Source organism: Platalea leucorodia, assembly GCF_965183815.1.
Source record: "Platalea leucorodia genome assembly, chromosome: 8".
NCBI lineage: Eukaryota > Metazoa > Chordata > Aves > Pelecaniformes > Threskiornithidae > Platalea > Platalea leucorodia.
In genome coordinates this window covers 37,599,653-37,627,624 of record NC_138830.1, presented here as the reverse complement: position 1 = coordinate 37,627,624, position 27,972 = coordinate 37,599,653, and the positions used below count along the sequence as shown (strand labels likewise).

General features: G+C 37.0%; 1 protein-coding gene across 3 annotated transcripts in view; it reads left to right on the top strand.

Annotated features, from left to right (window-relative positions):
* The window catches only part of NFATC3 (nuclear factor of activated T cells 3), a 78,037-nt gene that overhangs the window by 6,765 nt on the left and 43,300 nt on the right, over positions 1-27,972 (top strand). For all 3 annotated transcript variants that reach the window (XR_014229109.1, XM_082320910.1, XM_082320909.1), the window contains exons 2-3: positions 10,368-11,499; positions 23,314-23,476. Coding sequence is in view for 2 of the 3 variants with exons in the window: in XM_082320910.1 (XP_082177036.1) it covers positions 10,368-11,499; positions 23,314-23,476 (1,295 nt within the window). In the remaining variant the exon portion in view is untranslated. The remainder of the gene's footprint in view (positions 1-10,367; positions 11,500-23,313; positions 23,477-27,972) is intronic.

The window sequence follows — 27,972 nt, the reverse complement described above, 5'->3', positions numbered from 1 at the left end:
TTTTCTTTTTTTTTTGTATTGTACAACTGCAAGCAGTTTATCATATCCCACCGGAAGAGTAGCGAAATAAATAATGTTGCTGTGAATGAGTGAGAAATGAGAGTAGCTTGGGCCTGGGTCAATAGTAAGCAGCAGTTTGGCTGTTCACAGCAATAACGTAAATATGGGAGTTGTTGCCTAAAGCTGCCCTAGTGGGCCAGGGAAGTACGTGGAGCAGACTTGGCAGTAAGCCCAGCCTGTAAAACAACATCCAAGTCCTTGCATTTGTCCAGGCATGCCATGTGGGGTTCGAATGACAGTGGAATTTAAGATGAGTGAAATGATCAGTAAGGCTAAGTAAAATTACAAGGCAGGAGCGAGCTTATTAACAAGCCAACATTCTCTTTTACCTTTAGTACACCCATCTGTGAGTATTCTTGTGAAATACCGGTGAAATAAAACGTAAAAAAAAATTGTGGAACTGTTCAAAGTCATTCAGGGAAGATCAGTTTAAATCTGAAGAACTGCAGCACTAGTTGATAAGCAGGCTTTTGGGCTGTGTTGTGGCCTGCACATCTTGTGAGTTAACTGAACAGCTGAACTTAATCATTTACATGGCTCTTCTGATTAAATGTCTCAGTGGCATTAAATGCTTATTGTTACTTGTCAGACAAAGGACGATAGGTGTAATAGAAGAGAAGATACTTTTGTGAGTTGTCTTTGGGAGGCCCACTCATCATTTTGAGGTACCTGGGAGAAGGAGAGAAGAATCAGCTTTCTGGGGATCTGACTACAAACCCGTGATCTTTCAGCAATAAATTCATGAAAATAGAACTCTGGGTTTGTTTTGGGGTTGTGTTGTGTTTTGGTTTTTTGTTTGTTTGTTTTAAGCAGAAACACAAACTTCATTTGAGGCTACATAAGACATTTGTAGGTAGTAGAAACATGAGCAGGTACTTACAGCTAATTTATTACTCCCAGAAATATAGAATCATATTATTCATATTAATATTTAGATTAATAGCAATTGCTTGTTTAAAAAATGGCTTCTCAGACTGCATTTTGAAGCTTAGTCATCATTTCTAAAAATGAGAAATATTTTTAATGTAGCAAAATTGCTGGATGGAGTTGGATTTTTCTGTTCATTTTTTAACAGGTTGGTGGAGATGGTTGTTTTCAAAATCTTGTAAATATTCCTCTTTGGATTTACTCTTAGGTCCTTTCAAACTGAGATCTTTCCATTTTCTTATGTATGAGGTTATTCAAGATCGCAGGAGGCAAATAACTTTGAATTCACTGCTGAATGAGAGGCTTCATGTTTTAGTGGCTGCTAACTTTGCTGTTTAGGAACAAATGCTGGGAGAAATGCTTTTTTAATCCCGGATTTTAATTTTTTTTAATGGTTTTGGTAAATAGAAAAAATGGGAAGCCCACTTAAACATACATTCAGTGATAAGCAGCATTTGTACTATGCTGGAGAGAATGGACTTGTGAATGATTGTAGTTGGGACAAGGCACAAACTGTTACCTTCTAACTAAAGTTGTTTTAGAGAGTAGTCCTTTTTATCTTCATAGGCAAAAAGAAAGCATACTCTAAAAACAGAATGACGAGCTGCTAACACAGTCACGATGCATTTATTAACCATTAGTGACAACGATTCACTGCTTTTGATATCGGCATAATGGGTTGTAATAATGTCTACAATGATTTATAGCTACTCATGTGTATCATAGATGCTTTCTAGTAGTTGTTACCTAAATCAAGAGCACAAAGGAGATGAGGACATGGAGTAACTCTATGATTACAAAAAGGCTTTAACGGTGTCATTTGGGATAACTGCTCAAGTGACAAGGCCACAAGAGAATGTGTGGTTTAATCCAAAGAACCACTAAGAAAATATGTCAACATTTTGTATTTTGCATAGCTTCTTTAAATTAGGTCAGAGTCTCTGTATTTCATCAGTGTAATTTGTCAAATTTAGGCTTTTGAGAGCAAATGCTACCGTCTTTCAAATTTCCTAGCATTTTTGGTTGGGGGCAGGAGCTTAGGCTGTTTGGGTACAGTATGTGTTGAAACCTCCATGCCTGCTGGAATAAACACAAGCTATTTAGGACTCTGTGAGGAGATGAAAAGTTTCAGTGCTTGCATGTGGCACAATCGTGAGGCATGCTAATATGGTCTCCCTTGTATTTGAGGGGATCATTCTGGAAGTTGATGAAAAAATGGCATTCGTGCTCAGCTTCAGCCTTCCCTTTCCCATTTGGCTGTTTGGTTCCTGTTACGCTTACTGTGTCAGTCTTAGCAAAGTGAATTCAAGGTGTTTCTGATTCTACATTGATCTGAGCAGCTGGAAAGCGGGAAAGTTTCAGATTATCATTCTGGCTCATTTCAGTCCTTTGATGTACAGAGCCTTTGAGTTCCGTGCACTTGAAGTCTACATTAAAGCTGTATTATAAAATATGTTGGTGAAAAGCTGTAACATTAATGATTTGAATTACTGAATTAACTGTATGGTAGGATTGCCTGCTGTGGAATGGTTTGTCTTCTGTCATGTTGTAGGACAGCTGCAGAAGTGCAGTGTAATTTTGCTGAGGTGTGAAGAGTTCCCAAACTAGTTTGTTCAGATACTGTCAGTACCAGTTATCAGCCTCTGTGTTGTGCTCTGTTTCATAAACAGAAAGAGGCATGCCCTCATTTCGGTCTCCCCTCCTCTTACTGCATAACCTCTCCTCACTGAAACTTCTTGCCTTGGCTTATTGCATTCCTTTTCTACCAGTTTTCACAAAGACCCTAGCCTATGTCACCATACTCTCCTGTAAACTAAAATACCCATTTTCCTGCACACTCCTGTCTTGTTTTGTTTGCTATGGCCCTACTTACACGTTCCGATCTTGGAAACTTGGGTTCTGCTCAGTGCTTGGTCCAGGACTGGAGCAGACTGTAAACCTGGCGGTGCCTCTGTATAGAGCAGCAGGTTGCTATCAGCAAGCTCATCAGTCTTAGAAGTTGATCCGTGGTAAAGGCATCCATGTGGGTAGTAAGGTGAGGATTTCAGTTTATAGGTACAGCATAAACCAGAACTTTGAATAACTGGAGAGCCATTCATGGAGTCCGTTAGTTTTGCCCCCACAAAGGAAGAGTTAGGTTGTGGATGATAAATTGGCCTGCAATACCAAAAATCTAGACAAACCTTCAGCTGGCAACTACAGCACATAATTCCCTTATTCCTTCCAATCAGTATTTGCCTAATGTCCTCGCTTACCTTTACGATCAGCCTTCTTCCTGTGGGTCAGGCACAACTCACCAGTTTTGGAGTGCTCAGTCTTCTCTCAGTTCCCATGTCTACACATACAAGCTCTGGGATTTCAGGGCTGCAGTCCTTTCACAAATTCTAACAACTGATCATATAGAATAATGTACTTCGTCTTCAGAATAGTAGTGACAAATAGGCTGTTAATACAATGTGTTAGTAACTGCTGCACAGATGTATTGTCGTTTTAAGAATCTTCCCAAAGGCCATAGTGTATTTCTTAATATCTCTGAACTACTGGGTTGTGTTAAGCTGACTTTCTGTCTAACACTGAACGACAAATGAGGCTTTGTTAAACTGGAGGGCAATAGTTTCAGTTTAGTCTACAAGGGTATTGTGCAGTAAAATACTGTGCCCTCTTGAATGACGTACCCATAGAGAAAAAAAGGAAGCAAAGAGGAGACCGTCGAACTTACAGATTTTTTTTATTTTTTAAAAGCAAAAAGTAAATATTTTTCTTTTTTAACCTGTTAAGAGTATTAATGAATAATTCTTAAATACTGAACCACAAGCTCTATAAAGTCCTCATTTAAAGATATGCTTCATAATCAACCAGAAATACCAGGAGAGCTGGAGAAGGCACAGGTATAAACACTGCCTAGCACTTTCAGTTGCTATTTTCTGTTCTTGTAACTGAACTTAGAATGACTAATACTTGTTGAACCTTACAGATACAAGCTGGATTCTTTACCTGCTTTGTACATCACTTTTTATCAACGTATCTCAAAGCACTCTGCTGTGAAAGATTATGAGAACTTACGTTTTTTAAAAAAAGAAAAAAACCTCAACTGAGGTTAACTGTATTTGCTGCAAGAGAAGTACATAATTTTCTGAAACATGCTTATGGCTTAAGCAGATGCATTTGATTTTCATGTTTATTTAGTCTGTTTTTCTTACACGCCAAATAAAATGTCATGACTGTTATTTCCCTATTTGGAACTTAATTCCGTTACTTCAGGGTGAAGCTGGGTGTACACTAAGACAGCCATCCTAGTTTAAATGCATACCGGGCTATGGCCTAAGGGCTTAGTTGCGTGTTACATGTTTATTTGATAGTGAAAACACCTGCAGTTCCTGTCCTGGTTGCTCATTTCTCCCCATGTCCTAAAGCTTGCCACCTTGTCAGTTTTGTGTATATATACAGGTGTTTACGTTAGCACGCTGCAAATCTGATTGCCAAAATCATCTGGGTTAAAAATACCTCTCTTCTCATTTCCCCTCCCCCTTTGTGTGTGAGCGTGTATGGGAGGGTAGTTACTGCTGAAAAAAACATAACATGTAGTTACACCCTGAGAGCCAGTATGTTCTTCTTTCATTCAACGTCAATTGTAAACGTTTGATATGCTGTATTATTCTCTTGCTTAAACTGCTTAAACTAGTGCAGCTTCGTTATTCTTCTGCATTTCTACTGAGGATAATGAATTCTCATCCAGACTAGAATTTAGAACAGAGCTCCTGCTGTTGAGAAGATTGTTTTTCTTGCACATTTCCAGTATTCTTGCTTAACACAAGAAAACGACTGAAATGCTGGTGGGCATGACAGAGCTGCCTCTAGTGTACATGATTGACAGAAGTGAAATTTATTTTTATCCTTTTTGAGTACTCTGATATGACTATGAAACGGAGCACAAAATCACTGAAGAGGGAGAACTGCTTCATAAAATTACAGTTGTTGTAAATAATCCTTTTCTGAAAGCTTAAACTTGCACTACTGTTTTGCATGGTGCTAAACTTAGTCTATAAGGATGTGTCTTACCCCTGCTCCGCCTTGCTACCTTAATTGTTTTCACAATTTATACTTTTCTAATACCATATTTGGTGGTTTACTAGTCAGTTATACTCCTTATGAACTAATGCTTTACTGTGTTTTTTAGGAGTTTTTTGGGTTGTGTTTAAGTTGATGTTTAAGCTTGTAGGAAGTGTCTTTTGAGAACTTACAGCTTGCAATGGAAAACTGGAGTTAAATATCCAATTATAGAGCTTTAATGTGGTAATGTACCAACAAGAGCTCTGATCGATTGTCATTTTAAGTGCACAAAAGGAAAACTATTACTATTGGGTATTTTGGGTTCTTTGTGAAGATTAAGATTCCTCTTTCATCCCAAGAAATATATGGACTGCTGCAAATCAGTAGGATAGTGAAATCTAAAAATGGAGCTGCATATGTTTTTTGTTCATATTTACAGATATTTCTGTGGCATTCTTTACAATACCATCGTGTTCAAAAAGAGATAATGCTAACTGTCATGACAGAACTGAAAAACAGAAGAGGTTGTCGTTCTTTTTAAAGTTTGGGAGTGGAGACGGATTATATGACTTGCCTGAGAACGCACATGATGTCTGTGGCAATGCTCAAGTCTTTCCTCATGCTATTTAAAGGACTTGATTACTGATCCTGTTTTTGCAGTAGTATTTTTATAAGACCTAGGTCGTGTTGCACTTTCTTAGTACCTTATAACAGCTCCTATTGTCTGAACCTGTTTGTTTATGGGCTTACAAACCTAGAATAATAAAGTGGTTTGGATAATTTTGGCACAGGGCTTGTGCTCAGACATTTGATAGTAATTGACCTTCCTTCTGTGGAGAAATCTGGCTCGCTGCACAGCTGCACATATGCATGTGCCAGTACATCGTTGAGGAGTGAACAACTGGTGGGCAAGCATTACTAGTCCTGAATGTGCAGTCTGATATGGCAAATAGCAACCAAAATGTACTTTAGGAGCAGCTGTTCTGGATACTATTTAATTATATTCTCCAGTTAGCTTATGTTGAAGTGTAGTTAGCAGCTTAGTAAGGGATGAGCCAGCGTTGTTTTAATACTGAACAGGAGCTTCTGTAAACTAGTCTGTTTCCAGACAGTAGCAAATGTACATTCAAAACAACAGACCTTCTGGTTCTCATTGGTAAAGGATGACACAGATGCCTGATGTAAGATTGCAATGGAAGACTGCAGCTTTATATAGCTTATATGCACTGTGTGAACATAGAGCATCTGCTAACTTTTGTGATCCCTCAGTAGTGAACCTGATCTCAGCAGGGTGGGGAAGAAGGCTTCACTAAATTTCTAAAGGCTCAATGGCTTCTCCATGCATGATAGTGTTAAAAGTTAATAAGTTAAAACAAAGCCGAGTTTCTTTCTATGCTAGCTATCCAGAAGACCTCCTTTGATCGCAAAACAAGATCTGTTTGACGTGGTTTTGTTCTTAGCAAATGTTGACTTCTTGTTTGTTTCCCTGTCTCCTTTTAAATGCTTACTGGAACAAATAAACTATTAATACTACTTCTAAAACTGAAGTTAAACTTATTGGCCCATAATTCTTCAGTACTTTTTAACCTTTTATTTTGTCCAGTTTTCTTTACTCTGCGTTGCTCTTAACTTTGTTAGCAATTTACTCCGTTGACTTTACTAAAGGAAAAGCATTTAACACACCTGCCTTTTCAGGGTCATGGCAGGCTTTTGATCTGAATGGCACTGCTGCTCTTGGTCTTTGTATTTTCCTGTGTCTATCCTGTCTAGCATCTTGCCCCCATGTGCTTGCGGTAGTTTTTATGCTCTACCTTAGTAATCTGACCTAGTTTCCGTTTCTTGAATGCTTCTTTCTTATGTTTTATGGTCAGTGAAGGCCTCATGACTTGGCCAACTTCACTGTCTTTCCTCCCCCAATAGGATTGTTTGGATAGAATAGCTCTCCTATTAAGTAACTAGATTTCCATAACTCTGTTTTTTGCCTTGGGCTTCTCCATAATTCTTTTTTGCCTTGCACTTGCCTATTGTGGGACTTCCCTGAGTTTGTTTACCCTCTGCTTTTTGAAGCCCTGTATTGGATTTTTCTGAGCTATTTTCACTCCTTTCCATCTTAAGGGTTGTCAGCTGTTTTTTTTCTTTCTTTCTTTTTTTTCCCCATTTCTTTCACCCAAGTTATATCATCTTAGTATGTTTACTAGTTCCTTCAAATTGGTTAGAGAGCTCTTCCAAATTGGATTCTCTCTACAGTCTTTAATAGGGCAAAAATAATTATTGGTAAATAGTCTAGTAGTATTAATGACATGATTTTTAAAGGTCTTAGTAGTTAGTGTCATCCTCTGTATGAGCAACTAACAGGTTATTTTAACACACGACTATAAGGGGTTTGTGTGTGCAAACTAAAATAAATCTACCTGTTTATTGATTGTGTCTGAAAATGGTTTGGGTGATTTAGACTTCAAAATATATTGTTTCCACAGTCTTAAGCATGCTTTTGGGATTTGCTGTTCATTAGATGCATAGTTCTTACTCTAGGTTTCTAGCTTCCTGTTTTTTGAGTGTGTGCGTGTATGCTGCTGGGGAGGGGTAACGGGAGCGCACGGTGCCAAACCCATTAGAAGTTGTTTGTTGTGGAGGGGGACCAAAGAAGCCCGAGTCAGAAGAGTGCTCTTCTGCCTTCTCCATCTCTTTCCCAGTTCTTCCCAGCTGGTGTTGATAATTCTGTGCTAGTCTGATTTCTCCACCTCAGCTCCATGAAACTTAAATTTTGAATGTACACCTGCTTTTTGTAAATCCTGGAGACACTGAAAGTGGACAAATTGTCTTAAATATTTTAAGATTTCTTGATTATTGCTGCAAGAGAAATAAGGCTCTTTGCAATGGTGAGAGTTTTAGCATGAACAATGTTTTCCTGTAACATTTTTATTATTATTTCAAAATTTCTGTACCTGTAACTGTTTTATTTCTAAGTTTTGAGTAGCTGGATAATTGCTTTTACTAGGATTGCCTTTTTCCTCCCTTGTCCTACACTTCTAATACTAATATTGAGTTAGGAAACAGGGACATCTGTGATCTTGCACATGAATATACCGATAGATGTGGAAAACCTGTAACTAACTACTGTCTGCATTTCGTGTTTTGTGATGGGGAAACAGCAAAAAGACCGACCCCCAATTAAACTTTTAAAAAATGTTTGTTATCCTAGTGAAAGGATAAGGAAATGCAGTTTTGACAGTGTTCAACGTAGTGAGCTTGTGTTAATTATTTGTATGATATACAGAATAGTCCTTCCTGATTATCCTGATCCTTTTAGTATATGCATATTTAGAAATTAGCCTATACGATTTTTCTGTGCTCTTAACACATATAATAGTAGTTAATGATATAATTATATAATATGGATAATTGTTACATATGACTATATGTAATATATATAAAATCACACAATGCTTATAAAACTACTTAATACTAGTCTTAAATGCAATCTTGTGCCTCCTTTAATAGATAGATTACTAATAGAGCTGCTCCCTGCCCATGAACCTTCAGCCTTTTTTTTTATTTTTTGAAGCCTGAGGAACATAGTCCATTCCTTGGTAACAGTATGCTTTCTCTCCATTTGAAAATGCTTCCTTGTTGTCTCTGAGGAGATGCGGCTTTGTTTTGTTTCTGTTTTAGCTAATTTTAAGCTGATTGCTATTAGTGAAACTGATAATAGAATTACTTCATTAACATACTAATTTTTTTCATCATGGAAAGGCCTAAAATACGTGGCTTCCTGTCTGGATATTTTGTCTGATTGTGAGAGACTAGATTTATTTTAAGTATTAATATTCTACTGATACTCAGGACAAAAACCATTTAAAAAAAAAAAAAAAAGACGTAATACTCAGAGATGCAGTTAATGTCATCTAGTCTGGATTTATGGAAAATAATTGTATGAACATGATGTCTCATTGTCACATTTGACACAGGAGCACTTTAGTTTGCAGAAACATTTGTGCTTCTGCGTAACATTCCGCTGCTACTGAAAAAAATACTTTAAAAAAAAACCCCAAACCACACACAAAGCAGTAGAAACTGTATAATTTTAATGGTGATGTTAAATGTTAGTGATGGGTCAAAACCTCTCAAAGTGATTCAGCATTAAAACAAATTACTTGGGTGGTAGAGACAGTATTGTTAACAGATTGTGAGACTAATTTCAGTGCCTAGTGGGGATGGTCCAAGTGCATTTAATTTCATCTGCTAGGAGATGATAGACTAGTGAACTACCTGAGGTCTCCTGCGTACTTACTTCCTTTAATTATAGAGGGAAGGCTCTATTTTACAAGGGCAAAGAAACAAGAGTGGAAGCATAGTGGTTACAAAAAAAAAAAAAAAAAAAAAAAAAAAGCTCTGTTTTGTACTCTTGTTTCAGACAATGTCTTATACTGGCAGTTAATTCAATATTGAGAAGTGGGGCGAGAAAATCTGCTTCAGTTCTGCGAGACAAAGCTGCTGACTTTGTTAACTGGACTTGCACTCCATCTCAATTGCTTATTTTTCTTTGGAATATTTCCTGTGTTTTGGATAAGTTAGTGAGATTTGAGAATATTTTGTTTTGCCTTTTTTATGCTGAACAACTTGTGCTCAAACTTCATGAGACTGTGCTTGAAAAATGCTGTTCTGTGGGGTGGGCACTTCAGAGTTTTCTAAGCAACCAAAAAAGATCTTTGGAATAAGATTCTGCATAATATCTTTAATAATATTCTTTGTTAGGCCTCTTTTGAATGTTTCTAGTTGTTTATAATCTTCATTGAAGTTTGAGTCACTGTAAGATGCTTTCTAGTGTTAAAGGAGATAAATATTATATATGCAATATTCCAGTGCTTGTAAGTATTGACTAGTGGGCTTGCAGAAAGTATCATAGTCCTATTCATGTCAAAAAGATTAATTTTAATGGATTATGATTAAAAATGTTTAATTGTGAATAGAATGTAGTTACGAAAGATAGTTTCAATTGAGTGTTCCAGCTTAGATCCTTTCAAGATTTGAAACCCGTTTTCTGCGTGTATTATATTTTCAACCACTGAAGATGTGTATAAACTGTGGAATCTGGTTGAAAACAAGATTTATGACAGAAAACTATGCTGTAGTCATATTTAGCTGTAAACAGGGCTGGGGAAAATTTAAGAATGAGCTTTATTTTGTATGGTTAGTGTAATGGGAAGTGTCTAGGATGTTGAAAACAGGGCATACCTGGGAAACAAAGGATTTTTTAATGGCATTTTTCAAGTATTGCATTCTGACTGTGTTCCTCTTTTTTTTTTTTTTTTTTTTTTCCCCTCCCCCAGATCTTGAGTCAGATGACTGTGCGTCCATATACATCTTTAATGTGGACCAACCATCATCCTCTGTAAATCAGCCAATTTGTATTCCTCGCCATGGATTGCAGTCTCACTCCTCTCCTCTGTCACCACCTACAAGACTTCAGAGTCATAAGAACTATGAAGGAACTTGTGAGGTACCAGAATCCAAATATAGTCCACTAGGTGGACCCAAACCCTTTGAGTGCCCTAGTATTCAGATTACGTCTATTTCACCTAACTGTCATCAAGGGATTGAAGCCAATGAAGATGAATTGCACACAAATGGAACAGAAAATGAGTATATGGAAAGGCCTTCACGGGACCATCTCTATCTTCCTCTTGAGCCATCATATAGGGAATCATCCCTTAGTCCAAGCCCTGCCAGCAGCATTTCGTCCAGAAGTTGGTTTTCAGATGCCTCCTCCTGTGAATCCATTTCCCATGTTTATGATGATGTAGACTCAGAGCTAAATGAAGCAGCTGCTCGATTTACCCTTGGCTCCCCTTTAGCATCTCCTGGTGGTTCTCCAAGAGGTCCCAGTGATGAATCTTGGCAGCAGCCGTATGGATTTGGGCATGCTTTGTCACCTAGACAGTCTCCCTGTCATTCTCCTAGAACTAGCATTACAGATGAAAATTGGCTAAGCCCTAGACCAACATCAAGGCCCTCATCAAGACCTACATCCCCTTGTGGGAAACGACGACACTCCAGTGCTGAGATTTGCTATGCTGGTTCTCTCTCTCCTCACCATTCTCCAACTCCATCACCTGGCCATTCTCCCAGAGGAAGCATAACAGAAGACACGTGGCTAAACACTTCCATCCATAACGTACAAGGCCTTAATTCTGGCCTTTCGCCATTTCAGTGTTGTACAGAGACTGATATTCCTCTAAAAACAAGAAAGACCTCAGAGGATCAGACCGCCACTTTATCTGGAAAAATAGATATCTGTCCTGAAGAACAGGGTAACTTATCGACATCCCTTGAAACTGCAGTAGATGACTGCTCTGGATCTCAACACACGTTGAAAAAAGATTTGCCCGGAGACCAATTTCTTTCTGTTCCTTCGCACTTTACTTGGAACAAACCAAAGCCTGGTCATACTCCTATATTTCGGTAAGTGATTAGAAAGTCCTTCCGAAGGCTTCCCTCCCATTTTTCCCCTCCTATGCACCTTAAGTAGACATATAAATGTGCTTATATTTCAGTGATGCATTAAGACTTCTTAAAGAAAACTTCTTGTAGGCAGGTAGATGATATAATTAGGAAAAAACAAGTTGGGACACCAAATATCCATCTTTTTCTTCTTTTAAAAATAGAGTAGATGCATTGTAACATAAGATTAGTTTTATTTAAATAAAGTTTGTTTGCATACATGCACAGAGCCCAGCTGAATCAAATGTCTGCAGATTTTGTGCACACTTTGCAGTTACATCTAATCTGAGCAGTTAACATTTTAATAATATAGCTAAAGAAACCTGACTTACATGATTTTATAAAAATGTGAGACCACAAAAGAGGTGGGGAGTTTATTTGCTTTTGGTTTTACTTGCTTTTTTGGGCTGATTGAATTCTAGAAATAGAATGGAGAAAATAAATTTGCATGCCATACTGAAAATCATCCAGAAAGAATTGATTTCTGGGCTGTAGTTCCAAGGGTATTTCCACCATCGTGGTGCTGAGTTAACTAGCTCTTTTCCTTTTGTAGTCCTGTCATGTGCTAGCAGGATGATTTGTGGAGGCTTGGAAGAGGAAACTAGTTGAGCTGGGGGAAAAATTCACCCTCCTTCCCATTCTGTTACTTTTTAGATGGGGCAGTCCTGTGATCTTTCCAACCATATAGCTTCTGGAATCACTTTGCCAGCACAATACAGTGGGTGGAGTAGAAACGAGAATTCCTTAAGCAGCATTGCTGCTGAATGGACAGATACTGTGATTACTCAGCTCAAGTTATCCATTTGATTCCTGAATCTTCTTGCTCTACTAGGTTTTAAAAATAAGGGTAGGGAGGTACTGGCAGGAAGGAGCTGTGGGCGTTTTTTGTGTGGACATTTTGTGAGAAAGGTGCATTAGATTAATACCTGTTAAGCACAATTAGCCATATAAAATCCATATTATAGGTTTAAGGGTCAGTGCTTCCATGCTAGTCGTTATTGATTTTTAAAATAATTTTGATTAAAATAGTATCATTCTATCCACAGGCAATGCTTAAGATTTCCTCTTCAAAGATGTAGTGGATGAAACAATTCCTCTTTCCTAGGGGCGGGGTGGGGGGGAAGATAGGGTAGGATTCTCCACATATATGCTTTATTTTGAAAAAGGCAAAGCTTAAATCCTAAAAGTTAATGACAAAATATAGTGTTCTTCTTATTGCAAAGTCATTTTTGCAAAGCACTTGTTTTCACATTCTGCATTTTTAATTTTAGAAATAATGGCTTAGAAAATATTCATAGCTCTAACATTTTCTTCCCCCCTACCACCTCCTCCCCCCAAAGTAAGTGAAGCAAAATAAAGAAAGAAATGTTTCTGACCAGTCTTCAAAAGATGGCCTATAGAAGATTTTTTTTCCTGGCTCTCAGAGTTTTAAATTCTTAACAGAAAACTGGAATTAACTATTGCCCAGTAAGCCAAGCTTACTGAAGAGGTATTCTTTTTGGGGACCTCCCTCAAAAGCACCACTTGTTGAAAAGTGGATGCTGGCTTTCATGGCAAGATGCTAGTTTTCATGTAACTGCCCTTTCTAGTGGCTTTTTCCAAATTCAGATACCATTCTTGCAGCATTTTAATGTATTGATGTATTATTTCCTGATGACTTGTCAGATGAACAAGCCTGTTGAAAAAATGTTTTGGAATACTTGTTCTCATTCTCTGTTGGGTACATGAATATTCTCAGGGGTGCCCGTCTTGTGGAATGTAGAAGCACTCAGTCATCTTTTAAAGATTGCTATAGCTGACCCTTTCCACGTGCGTTTTAGGCAGAGAACTAATGGAGAAAATGCAGCTGTAACTTTTACTATTGAGTACCAAAGAAGGAAGTTATGAACACAAATGGGTGAAATAAAACCCAATACTTTCAGAGTACAGTGGAACATCCTTAAAACAAATGGAAGATAAGTGAATCATAGCTCTAAGATCTTACCGAAGGGTGACTTCTAATGGGTACTATCAAATAGACTTCAGTGTTCTCCTGAGTTCTAATAATGAACTTTTCAGTTTTACCGCTGAACACGTTCCTGTGTGTTGGTAGATCAGTGTCACACAGAAGGGTCATTTTTATTAATACAAAACTTCTGTTAATTTTAAAACTAAGTTCTGTATAAATTCTTTAGAAGTTGTGAACTAGCTTAGATTGTTAATATCTAAATATATTTAAACAATGCTCATTCAGCCATTTTGTCATTTTTGCATAATTGTATAACCACAGATTTTAATTCCTCCGCTCCTCAGAAAGGTATTGATTTTAGTGAGTAGAAGTGATTTTTTGGTTTTTTTTGGTGTTTTTTTTTTTCTTTTTTCTTTAATGTCCTTCGGCATAACTGTTTATGAATGTGAAGTTTAACAGCAAAGACGCAAAGCTGCTAGCTGGAAAATTCTCTTTTACCAGATCTGAAACTACTGTGTTGAAAGATACGTTAACTGTCTTGAAGTTTTGGGGTTTTTTTGGTTTTGTTTCTTTTTTTTTTTTTTTAATTCTGTTGCAGTCTCTCATCTGTTAATGAAAGGTGTTCAGTCTGTTACTAGAATCTTTTCATTCTAACTAAAACAACAGTAACTATTTTTCCTTAATTGTGTATTTTGGAATTGTATTATGTTTATGTAGGATAATCAGCAGCCCTAACTTGGCATTTTGTTAGCTCGCAAGCTAACATACTTCATAAAAGGTGAGCACTACTGAAAGGTAAAAGCACATGAATGTACAGGCATATGGCAAGATGGGGTGCGAATCTATGGTTCTTTTGTGTGATGACCAAAATAGTTACAAAAATAGATATTCGGTTAAACCTGCTTCCTCTTGTAGTGGGGAGAACTCAGCAGAACTGAACAAAAACCAATTTTACTGCTTTCACTAAGAAGTAAAAATATTTTTTTTAAATGTCAGAATTTATTTAGAAGCTGGCACTGAAGAACTTCTCTAAATATAAAATGGGCAAACATGCAGAAGACAATAAAGACTACACCTATTCACAAGTAAACTAAATAAAACTATTAAGCTGTATACATTTACTGCCAAAAATGTAGTCTGACTCTTGAATTAGTGGAAATGGCTGCATTGGCAGCTGTATCCTCTGTGAAACGTTGAATTACTTAGCAGTTGTAGCCTGTTCCACAGGTGCTATAAGAGTATACATCTTCAGTATGTTAAAACATTTCATTCTGTTGTATAATAATTTATAATTTTGATGCTTATAAAGCAGGGGAGCTAAGTTTACTCTTACGTTTTACGAATAAAAATGAAATGCAAGAAGATCCACTGTTTCTTAAATAGTTTATGACAGTGACCAAAAGTGAGCACCTCAGTTGCCATAAATACTTAGATATTAATTGCAACTTATATCTTTATTACAGATTATATATAGCAATGTATTAATTGTAATATAAACTACAACATATATTACAATTAAGATGCTTTTTAAATGTCTTGATTGTGTTGTCAAGTACAAAGTAGTGCATGAAGTAAACCAGAGTATTGATTCCAAGCATATGAAGTGACTCTGACAAGCGTGCACTCAGCTGCAATAAACTGGCCCCTGGTAGAAGTGGGGATAATTTGCCTCACATGTGGCATGGTGTGAAATGTGCAGATAGCACCTTCTTCTCTGATTGCTATCTGAAGTTTTGTAAATCTGTAATCTAGTTCATCTATCGAGTCCCGACCATGTTTTCCTTCCTTCTTCTATGTTCAGTAAGTGTGCTATACTTAACAAAATTTAAAAATGCTTTTGAGCATTTTGGTCATATTTCAGGTGCCATCCAAACAATTTTGTTAGATGACAACTTGTTATTTGGTCGCAGAAACCCATAATCTGCCAGTGTGTAGCATATGAAAAATGTACGCGTATTATGTGCCCTGAGTCACATTTCTGCTTCCTTGTCAAAGATAAGTCTAGACAGGAGACAATGGACAGAACCAGTGCAACAATTCCTTTCACATAGGTAAAAAGGAACTAGGTAGTGTCTTCTGTATCTAGGAGCACTGAAGGTGTCTGTCGATGGTGTCGTTAACCAAGTACCTTGGCAGATGAGCACTCTTTCGATGGCAGATTAAGTTTGTCATTTTGCAGAATATTCAGCAATGAAGTTATTTGATAATTTTATTTATTCTATTGTTACTCTTGTTACTGTTACTTAAGATGCCTCTTTCTTCCACCCTCTAGCCTCCCCCAGGATGATGGATAACAAATTGCTTTATCTGTGTGTCTCACATTTCCCTCCCCTCCACTTGCAAAATCCCTTTCTTTTGGGGATCTTAATGTAGTGATAGTAGATCTGACCTCTCCATTTGCTTATTACGCCAACATTTCTTGAAGATGCTGAGTTTGAGTGTTTCTTGCACATCTACTGTTAGAGCTTGAGTTTTACTCACAGAAAAAACTCAAGAGTTTTTTTTTTTTTTTTTAATAGATCTTTTCAAAAGACCTATTTCTAGGCTTTTGCATAAAGTTATTTCAGATTCTTTTATTAATTGGATTCTCCTCTTGTTTCACTCCTTTCCCAAATTCTGTATTGGCTGTTGGAAGGGAAACATAGATGCTTCAAATTCACTTTCTTATTTATATAGCCTATGTCAGTATAGGTTATAAATAATCTAGAAGAATACCAGAGAAAGTGTTTCTTCCTAGAGGCTATTAATATTCAAATATCTAAATTTGATCTGCTTACTCACACTGAGGCACCATCTGAAAGGGGTTAGTATGCTCATATGAATTATCTTAAGTGTATCCTTAAGTCTTTGAAACTTTGTGAAATTTCTATTTAGTAGGTATTTAGTAAATATTTATGAAACCATGTAATATTGGGAAGCTCATCAATACTGATCCTTTTTATTGAAATTTTCTTGTTTAGATTCCAGTCAGCATCCTTGAGTACAAAGCTGCTGTATGAGAAAGATGAGTAGCAAATAGTATTTTGAAGTGATATGTATACTTGTTTTACAGAAATTATATGTTCGCGATTACAATGCATATAGCTCTTCTGTGTCTGATCCATCTCCTCTGAAACAGGTGCACGGTTGTAAGATTTCCAGAAAGTAAAAAAAAAAACAATTAGAAAGTCTGTTTTACAATAGTTTTTTAAAACTTAATCAAGGGGAATAAAAAGAGTATAGGGATGATCCAGAAACCTCTACTGAGCAATTAATATAATATAATATAATATAATATAATATAATATAATATAATATCTTTTGGTGAGGCCTTGTCACTAAAAGTACAATTCATAAGGGATCAACAACACTTATGGTGTTAACAACCGTGGTTACAATGTTCTGGAGTTAACAGCCATCACAGATGTGGCCAGCACTGATGTGGGTAACATGGGGCATTTTGTTCAAAGAGTGCTCAATGACGATGCAATTGAAAATGATGGGGGTTCTGTTATTTTTGCTTTTAGGTTTGTTGTTTTCTTTTCTTTTGCTTTAAACTTCTGACTTTTAATATGAATGGCTAGTGGAACTGTAAGTTTTAGGTTCTGTAAAGTAGATCTTGAGAATCTAATTTCTATCTCAAGCAAATAGGCACTTTGTAGGGTAGTAAACTTAATGAGTCAGTCATTTTTTCTTTCTTTCTTTAATCCCTGAAGTATTTGATGGGAACAAATGGTGGGTTTGTGTCTGGTAGATAACCAGGCAATATTAATTAATGGGCAAAAATCTTGAAATAAAACCTAATTTCTTTTGCTGTGTCTTTCCTCATGGAATTCTCAGAGACTTATACATTGATTTAAAAACTACATTAAACTGATGTTTGTCTTCAGACTGCTGTGTCACAAATTTAATCTAGAGCGCTGAGAAGCGATGGGATATCAAGTAGTTTCCAGTGGTGATGAACAAACAGGCTTTGATAGATGTATTTACAGTTCAGGAATCTCTTTAGTGATGGATACTTAATGGCAACTTGAGAGTATTTTACCTGCAATTATCTGGTAGTTAGTGCTGGAAACTAGGATTGCTGACAATGTTGCTTACTCTCTCAGAAAAAAATAGTTCAAATATAGTGGTAGATGGCTGAATACTTGAAAAAGTTGCTTCTCTTGTCTGAATCCTTCTCTTGGAAGTCTGGGGAGTAGAGAGGAACAGAATTATGTTCTATTGCTAACATAACTATTGGGACTGTGGTCTAATTTTAAGAAGAATAAGTCTTTCAGTGTGAGTGGACTATAGGCAAACTTATTCTGCTAAGTAGTTATCATCTTATTTTGATAAATAGTAATAACATCAGCTATGCTACGTTAGCAAAACTTTAAAGTGAAAATATTTGCAAATCGCTGACTTTGAAGATAAGGACACACTTAAGTGAGACAAACGAGAACTTTGTACCTCTTAGGTTTTTAATAAGCTAGGCTATTGCTGTAATGTTTACACACCATTAATGGATCCAGAGAATGTCAGGTAGTATTTAATATGGGACCTTTGTGCTGTACCTGTGATTCAGCTCTCTACTTTGTTCTGAAATGATGAAGTATAGATTTTACTTGACAGTATACTGTATCAGTACTCTAAAAGCATAGTTAACTGTGGGTCTGCTACTACTAGTAGAACAGTGATATTTTGAATGTAAACGGTATTTTTAAAAGTCTGTGGATAAGCCACTGTGGCAACTGGAATGGCCCCAAAATTCTTAACTCCAAAATAACTCCACCAGGGAAAATGTTGCTTTGTTCGAGGTAGTGAAGAGCAACCATAGCGGTATTTTGGCTCTACGGACATTCTGGAAAAGGAAGGTAGTACTGGAACATAGTTACAATTTGAGATTCTTGGGGGTTTGCTGTCTTGCAGCATTGACTTCTCACAGGATACACTGTTGGTTAATCTCTGCAAAAACTTGGGATGAGAAAAAGATGTGGCATATCCATTGTATGGTCAGTGAGCTTTTTCCCGCAGTGACAGATTTTGATGTGTTGGGAGGAGCTGTAAGTGGAAAATGTTATTTTTGCTGCAACTAAGAAATAATTAAAAAATCACCCTAGGAGATCTGTGAATCTCAACCAATGAAGAAAATAAGAACTTTCACAAGCATCTTGAGATCCTAGTGGCTATCTTTAAAAGGTTATTACTAGAATTAGTGACTACAAAGAGGCAGGAACATGTTCATACAGAGTGGCTGAAACGAATTCTTATCAGTTCCACCTGTGTTCAAAAACTTTTTAAGCAATGAGTCCAGGAGAGCATTAGACTAAAACTGAGCTAATCACACATGTGCTTCAGCTGAGGTACCAGCATTAGCATTTTGTCTGCACAGAGCCCCAGCTATTTGTCCAATGAATAACCTGGGAAGAGTGCTACAAATGGAAGGTAACTGTTTTAAGTTTTTAACTGGATTATTTGTAGTGTCTCTCATAAGCTTTGTTCTTCCTTCTGTCTCACTGGTACTGCTGTGGGGCCGCAAACGCAAACAAGCAATCTTGTTTCTGGGGTTTGTTTCTTCCTGAGAGAGAGGCATTGTCACTCCATGAGCTGGGCCCTGGCTTCTACACGTCTGAATACTGAAGTCCATATGGACACATTTGGCTGTCCTTATGCTGAACATTAGGTGTTTCCTTATCAATTTGTGCAGCCTGAATCAGTTCTGTTTTAGAGATAATGGTTGCAGAGGAAGAAGATATCCGTTAAATTAATACTGATAAAATTATCACTTCGGTGATAATTTTAAATGCAGTGGCTTCTGCTGAGGATGCTACTGAGAGTTCCTTCTTTACTGCTGAGTTTCCTTTAATACCTGCTGTTCTCTGAAGCCTTTAATCTTTATGTGATAGGAGTGTGAGCTTTTGGAGGCTTGCATTAATCAGGTTATAAAACTCCCTTGGTATTACTGGAATAACATTTGTAGGTTTACATATTGGTACTGTTTCAACAACATGCTAAGATTTGATTTAATGAAAGTTTTAGAATGACTGTCACTCATTATTTCTGTTTCCTGACATGTGATTTGGTGCTTTAGTAGTAGGTTACTGCGTTGTTAATAAGGTTTTTACTCATTTAAAGAAAACAAAAAATTAGAGAAACTTGTCTAAAAGACTAAATCACAAGCTATTGTAACAGTCATTTGGTGATGAAGTGGGTAGAATTTGGAATGAAACATGTGGAAGTGTCTACAAGTGTGTTCCTCCCCCATCAAGTCTGAAAAGTGAGGGGTTTTAAATATCAAAAGTTCTTATTTCTTTTAATCTTTTGATCTAAAATGACTTGAAACAACCCCTGCAGTCAGCAGCTGATCTGGATTCTGGGTTTTGAATGCAAAATGAGGTGGCTTTATCAATAATGCAAATGCTGTTGTGCTGTGTATAAGCTGGGGGAGACAGAAATCTTTGTGTAACACCAAATTTTTGCTCATTTCTGAAGTGGCTGAGCTTCTTATTCTTAAACGAGTTCCAGGTATTTTAAGAGTAACGCAGCACTAAATTTTGAACTTAAGTAAGTTCTGAACTATCAGAGATCATTGGAGTTCAATGCACAGTTTACAACTGATAAAAAAAATAACTGTGGTGAATTAAAAGTCTAGCAGTTTTACTGCTGATCCTCACCTAATAGTGTAGACTGAACAATATTTTCTTGAGAACAGATCCTTCAACGGAGTAAAGCTAGCAGCTTCAGACTTACTTTCCCATATGCAGCATCTAGTACAAAAATAGCATTGCTTCACATTGAAAAGTGTTCAAAATATATGCAAATTTGTTACCTCTTGCCCCCAAACACTGCCATGATTCTTCTGGTTTGATATTGATTTCTACATAGTGTAAAAAAAAAAAAAAAAAAAAAAAAAAAAAAAAAAAACAAAAACCAAGAGTTTGTAGACTGTGTTCTGATTGTTTTGTTATTTATTTAGTGTCCAAGCTTGTGGGTTCATGTGACTTTCAGAAGGTGACAGTGCTGGCTAGGAAGTTCCCACCCTGCCTCTCTCCCACTACTTCTGTTTGAAGAAGCTGTATAGACAACTGGGGCTCTGGTAAATTAATAGGATTCAAAAATTTACCTTTCAAAATGAAATAAAGTTAGATCACTGATCCAATTTAATGTGTATCTCTACAGCATTTGTATCAAAAAAAGTGAAAGGGTGATGTGGAAGCAGAAATACATTGAACCGATATCCTCACAGGGCAGAAAAGATGCGTGACAGTGTGCCCTAAAACTTTTTAAGATTCCACTGCTGCTGAGAAGTTGAGGGTGATGGAGACAGCAAGAAAAATATTCAGAGAGAAATATTTGAGAGAGTTGCTGGGTATCCAACATCAAACTCCAAAGGGAAACGGCTGTAACTGTCTAGCCTGCTACATCTAGAAAACATCAATTTGATGCAGCACAGCCTCAAAGGCTATGTAATTTATTTGGAAAACTGTGTTTTGAAAGCTTTCCAGTTTTTTGATGTTTTAGGCATCTGTGCATGGGTTGTGCGCTTGCTTGCTCTCTCATGCTGATATTTTCTATTTGTTTTCAAAGAATGACAAAATCTTGAGACTTGGTTACTTTCCTGTCTCTGTGTTTGTTCTAGTATCCCAAATATTTTTTTCAGGAGATAATGGGAGTCTGATACAGCTTGTGCCACATTTTTATTAGTTAATTGCAGAAGAAGTAAACCTCTCTGAGAGGCTATATGGAGAATGGTCACAAGCAACAAATACTTTTTTCTTGACTGAGTTTATTACTAAACTTTCAATAATACCTCCCAGTAATTGGTATATAGTCTGTGGTGTGCGTGTTATACTATTTTCTCTTAGGGACCATATCTGTTCACTGTGTATACCGACTATTTTGACATAGAATATTTGGGGGGTGGGGTTGGGGGGGAGGAAGGTTTCCAGAAATACTGAAGAAGAATTTCTTGTATGCTACATTTCTCTTTAAACTCTTCTTAGTATCTTCTAATCCTGACGTTTTCTTTCCTTTTTCAGACTGAAGACTTGAGTCCTCTTCTCCTTCAGTAGCTATAAAAGTGAATGGCAAGGTCTAGTTGATAGCCAATAGTAGCATTTAGGCAGTACGTCTTGGCCCGTGGTAAGTAGCTGGAAGGATTGGGCTTATACTGCATTCCTGTCAGTTTCCTCTTTTATTGCTGACATCACCAGTCCTCTCCTACCCAGTAAATACTATTGCTGTGGAAGGACCAGTCATCAGACCTCCTTACTGGGGGGAAAAAGTCTCTGCTGTACACTGAACGTTTGTGGAGATGATTTATTGCTCACATTTCTTCCTTTCAGTAAGAAGGAAGGGAAATACTCTTGTTCCTCCCGTTGCTCTCAGAAAGGTGCCTCAGGAGATAAGGCTTATATTATAATGTTCGCTCTCTCCTGAAGCGCACAGTAGAGGTACTCTGCGAAGCAGCAGGTCAACAGGCTTGTAGGTTGTTCTCCTGTAGGAGGAGGCCAGCAAGTGGTGCCGTTTCTTCTCCCTCTTTTCCATGCTTAGTGACAGTGATTTTTGTAGTAAAAGGCAGATGTGTGGTGCTGCAGGCTGAGCCCAAGTCCATCCAGATACTTGCTAAAGACAGAGCTTTCTTTTCTATTTTGTTCAGTCCAAACATTATCTTTTTTCTCAACTGTGGATACGTGTTATAGGTCTTAGCTAAATTCTCCAGAAGGTATAATTTATCTATCTTGGACCTGTGGCTATTCATGTTTGTGGAAATTTGCATGGCTTTGGATTGGTGGTGGGGTTTTTCCTGACTTCCTGTAACGTAGAAGGAAATAGAATTGAGCTTTCTCAGGTGACGATACAAACCAATATTTGTCCATCTCTTTAAAACCTAATTTGCTTTCCGTGTTAGTCCAAGTAAGGTAGTACAGAATTATTTCAATAGAAGCTTGTTTTTATTGTAAATGTTCTTGTTTGGTACACAATGCTATAAATGTTCACTTTTAAATGTTCGTAAATTAATTTGCTCTACCAAGTAATTACTGACTTGAATCTGACTGTTCATCTTATTAAAATCTTAAGTCTCTAAATCTATGCAGGTAAAAGGGTAGGTATGAAAACATTGGTGATATCATGCGGCTTATTTCCCTTTGAGGTTCTTCCATGTTACTTCTATTACTGCATTTTGTTCTTTTTCCCTGGAGTGACTTTGCTGCTATGTGTAAGGGTATATATAATCTGTGGATAAGCTAAGCATGTACTTTAGGTGCCTTTGTCTGTTGCAGTAAGTCTTTATGATAGGACTTCATGCAGTAAGTCTTTATGGTAAGTCTTAGATAGGACTACTAGCTTTAAAATTTTGGATCATCATATACTGTTCATTTTAATCATAGTTAACAAAGTGCAGTGCTTACCAGTCTTAGAAAAACAAAACCAACAAGCTGGAAGATAATAATGCAGAGAGTTAAAACTTAATGACTACAGATTGAACTTAGACTGTTCCCTCTAAACAATGTTTGAACTTGCTTGCTGATATACTTGAGGATAAAAAATTAATATAAAGGCATTATAGAACAGCACTGGTAATGTCGGGCAGGGGGGGTCCATACAGTGCCTTTCTTTTAATCAGGTATTGGAAGGAAGAATTCCACTCTAACAACCTCAAAAGAAATACTTAATTGAAGATTTTGGTGCGCCAGCAAAATTTTGAAATTTTCAAGTAACAGTTTTAGGCTAATAGCTATTCTTATTTGGTCATCATTTGTTAGGAAAGTGACATCATTGTCTGTATTTTACAGTGAAGTTACTTTGTACTGTGGCCAAATGGCATAGTTCATTTAACCATAGTGTGCTCGTCTTGATTGCAGCACATCTTCTTTGCCACCTCTTGACTGGCCTTTACCAAGTCATTATGGGCAGTGTGAACTGAAAATAGAAGTCCAACCTAAAACTCATCACAGAGCTCACTATGAAACAGAAGGAAGCAGAGGCGCAGTAAAAGCATCTACTGGAGGACACCCTGTAGTGAAGGTAGGAAGTCTGCCTTTCTTGAATAGAAGATAATTTTTTAACTACAATTATTGGTATTTACAATGCTGTGAATTGTTACCTTGTGTGAAGCTAATGGTCCTTCCTGGGTAAGATTTTCTCCCTTAAATGTAACTCCTTTGATACAAAAGTTAGTTTTAGATGTTTAAAAATGTACAGTTTGCTACAGTTACAGTGCATGTCACATTTTTACACTGTATGTGGTTTTATGCTTGTGAATGGAGTCACAGCGTAATAGTGTATTACTTAACATATTCAACATGAACTTTAAGGAGGAAGTGTGCATGGGGGCAGGTAAGAAAAGTCACAATAATAGATTACTGGGAGCTATACTGAAATATGATATAGCTTCATTTGAATCAGAAATCATCTTTCTTTTGGTGTCGAGACAGCTTCTGAACACTATAAATGCCTCTTTGTTTCTGTTTTTATGAAGCTATTTCTGTGGAATGGTACCCATAAATTCTGTTAACTTTCACTGAAATGTTGGGAGTAAGTTAAACTTGACTATTCTCTTTCTTGAGCATGAACCAAAGGTTATTACTCACAGTTCAATGGTAGCTATCTCCTTAAAAAGTACGGCATCACCTAGTTTCATTAGATTTGGACTGGTTATCTGTAAGGGCAAGTAAAACTTGTTTCTTGCTTTCTTTTTTTGACATCATTTCCATTGTCTTAACAGAATCATACAAGCTTTATTGTCTCTTAGAACAGTTTTGATCAGTTTCAAGAAAATGCAGTAGTGCAGGCAACAGTCCTTATCCGGCTAACAGGGTGGTGAAATACTGATTGTTTTGGTAACTGGTACCTGCCATTAACAGTTGCTTTGGCTCGGTTCTTTAGCTAATGCTAAATATTCCAAATGCTAATGGCATCTAAAGCGTATTATTTAAGTACTCTGCAAAGACCATCCAATTATTGTTGAGCTCAGAGTTAGATGTAAGGTCCTGGTAAATTAGGCTTTGCTTTCATAAGAAAGCTTTGCTGTCGTACTTTCTTTGAAGGGAACGACGTGCGGGTTTGGTATTGTGGGTGTAACTGTGTGCACAAGCTGTGATGTTCTCCTCTCTGACTCTCAGTACAAGTGTGTACGCAATTATACTAACAAGTTAGTTAGGGGTAGTCACTGATGTCTCCTTTAGTATCTACGGTGCCAGCTGGCTCACGCAGCTTGAAAGGCAACCCACCCTCTCATTCACTGGACATGGGGAAGATTGTGCTGAGGAGCTGTGGGACTTCTTAAGATGCCTTGATTTATCAGTTTGCCGCATCCTTGGGTGAAAGCAATGTCTCTTTACTTATTCACCTCAATCTTGCTTAATGGCCTTTATCTTAATCCCAAGTCAGGTTAAGATAAAATTTAAATGTTCATTTATAAGTCAAATGAGACAATTATAAAATCTTTATAGGACAAATGGGGGGCGGGGGAGGGGGGGGGAAATTAATCTGATTACATTAAGGTTATAGCAGGGTTTGTCTTTTCCTCCAAATCCAGGATATTTTCTGTTCTTTTCCAGCAAAATGGCAGTCAGGGTTTCAGTCCTTAGTCTTTCACTGTAGCAATCTATACATTAAAGATGTATTTGGTATATTTATCCTATTCCAATAGTTGGAAGTAACTCATTACTGTTTGAGACCAGATGCAAAGTGCTAATAGGATTCACATAATCAGTCCCCATTCTCTTTCTCCTACTCATACTGTAGTATAAACATGTTATTGCTTTTTCTCCTTATAGTCTATTCCTTCTCTCTGGCAAGTGAATTCTGTCATGCTTTTTAATTACATCAGTTTTGAACAGCTCTAATGTTATACCTATATAAATAAAGATGTACCAGCAGAATTTAAGTGTCTCGGACTATCTGATCCTTTTTTCCTTGCCTAAGCAATCTCCTCCCTCCAAGCTCTTCATCTGATTAATTTCTTCTCTCAACCTGACTCCTAGTCTTATTCTTTGGGCTGTTTATCAAACTGTTTCTTCTCTGACGGCTTACCTTGAACTTTTTCATTCCTCCTTTTTTCCTCTTAAGACTTTGTATCTTTCCTTTCTCTCCCTCCAAAAAAGGGCTGGTTATCTGCATCCTGTCTTCTTTCTTTCCTTCCATTTCCATTCTTAATCTGAGCTCTTCATCCAACCTTCATATTCCTTACAAAGTTGCTCAATGTTTTCCTTTCATCACAATACTATGGCCTAACCAGCTCCAACTTTCTCCTATTGTCAGACCTACTAGATTTCTTAGCACAGTAGAGGCAAGGGTCAAGTGCTTATCAGGGAAGTCAATGCTGCAAATGAGAAAACTGAGGATGCCTGAACTAGGCTGGAATCTGAAAGTCAGCCGGGCACATTTCTTCATGTGGAGCATTGTGTTGCTTTAGTCGGTGGAGAACAAGTAAACACAACTTTCACATGCCAAGGTGCTGGCACTGGAATTTAACACATTGTTAATGAGGACAGAGATCTTAGCTGATAAAATAAGTCTCTGCTGAGCTTTTGAGAACTGCATTCAAAAAAAAAATATTTTTTTTTTTTTTTTGTTTTGGCCCCTGGGTGCTTGTGTCTTGCACTAATGTTTGCATTAAAGGAGTTTGTTTTGCTGATGTTTGAGATTTGACAAATATATGTAAGGCTTTCTTTTGCTTATAGAACTAGATGCTTCTAAGCTGCAGTACTAGATGCAAGTTAGAAAAAACAGAGCTATAATCTATGTGACTTACACCAATGATTTTAAAAGCTATTTATTTGCATTAGAATTGTGAAATACCTTGCTATGACAAGAATTCTGCTTTAAAAATGGGGATAGTATTTATGTGTCTGACAGTCTCATGCTTAAACACATGGATTGTACTATGCCTCTCTAAATTAAAATGAACACAAATGCAAATCAATATTCTATTTTGCAATTTGGTCTCTTCCAGTTGGATTAGAAATTAATTGTTGTGCTTGATGGGAGAGAGGAAGTTGTTATGAAACAAAACATTGATCTGTATTAACTTTTTACTCACTGCTGGGAAAAACAGTATGCTAAGGGCCAAGTCTGGTGAAAGGTAAATACTAAATAACTGTGAGCAGATGAAAATTACTTTATCTAAATACCAAAGTGAAACCTTTTCCAGCACTTCCGGAGACTGGAATCTGGATTATGCAAATCCAGTTCACGATATGCATTACTGTTTGTTTCTGACTTAACTTTTCTTTTTAGTGCTCTTAGCTTTACACCAGTCACTTCCATATGTGTGATCATTGCAATAAAGTTCTCAGCATTTTCTTGTGTGAAATAACTGTATGTTAACCAGTGTCAGAGACAAGAAAGGATGTGGGTGAATAGCATAGAACAGAATATTTCACTTGCAAGGGACCTGCAACGATCATTAAGTCCAACTGCCACGTCTTTGGGTGCCTGAAGGCCTGTGTGCTTTTGCTTGCTGCACGATTTGTTTGGCTGTTGAACGTTATTCTATAGAAAGCTAGAGTATTTCATTTCCGAACTGTGAAACCCCTGTAGTTCTGCATGTGCAGTTGATGCATTATTTAAAATAAAGATTTTAAGATAGTACATAGCTTCCATCCATTAATCTATTAGCGCATGTCATTAATCTATTACTAATACTGTACCATACCTGTTGCTAGGAGACTAAGCTTCTGACAAATTTGGCATCATCTGTTGTGAGTACATTTAATCAGCTTATTTCTAAATGTGAGGAAATGAAATGAGTGGAGCATCATGCTTTGCTTTGGAAGTCCATTGACTTCAAGGAAGCAAATTCTGTAATGACATTCTCTTGTTTTCAGCTTTTTTTTAATGTAAAATGTTCTAAATAGTAGATACCTGTCATTTTAATCTCTGCTTTCTTGGGAGGATGTTCCAGCTAATCCATGTCATCTGCAACAATTTATTTTACCTTGGTAGAGAATCTGCAAGATAACGCTGATGATTTTCACAGGGAAGGAATAAATAACTTGGCAGAACGGTTAGCAAGAAGAAAGGTGGCATGTTGAACTTTTATCATCCAAATTATGTGGGAATTTTGTATCGCGTTGCCAGAAGACATAGAAAGCCTCTGAGCACTGTCTACCATTCTAATTCAATAGGTTAGAGTACTTACTTTACCCATCTATGAAGCCTTTTAAACAAATAGCTGCCACATTTCATCTGACTCTAAATGAATAATCGTCATTGCTTGAATTGCCCACACATCCCATAGGTCAAATTGTACACAATAAAAACAATGTTTACACTTAGAATTTGCTAGAATGAGATTTTACTGTTATCTAAAATAGTTAGGGTTCTTCATGAGACTTCACTTGGATAATGCTTATGATCAAAAACGTAAAAGCATTTTAGAGCAGGTGGGCACATGATAAGGATCTCGGGAACGTTTTGGGTTTTTTTTAAATGTTTGTATTTTAGCTTTCTGATCTAAAATGACTTTTTTCTTTTTAAACAAACAAACTTGTTTTGTATACTGTGTTCCTACTGTT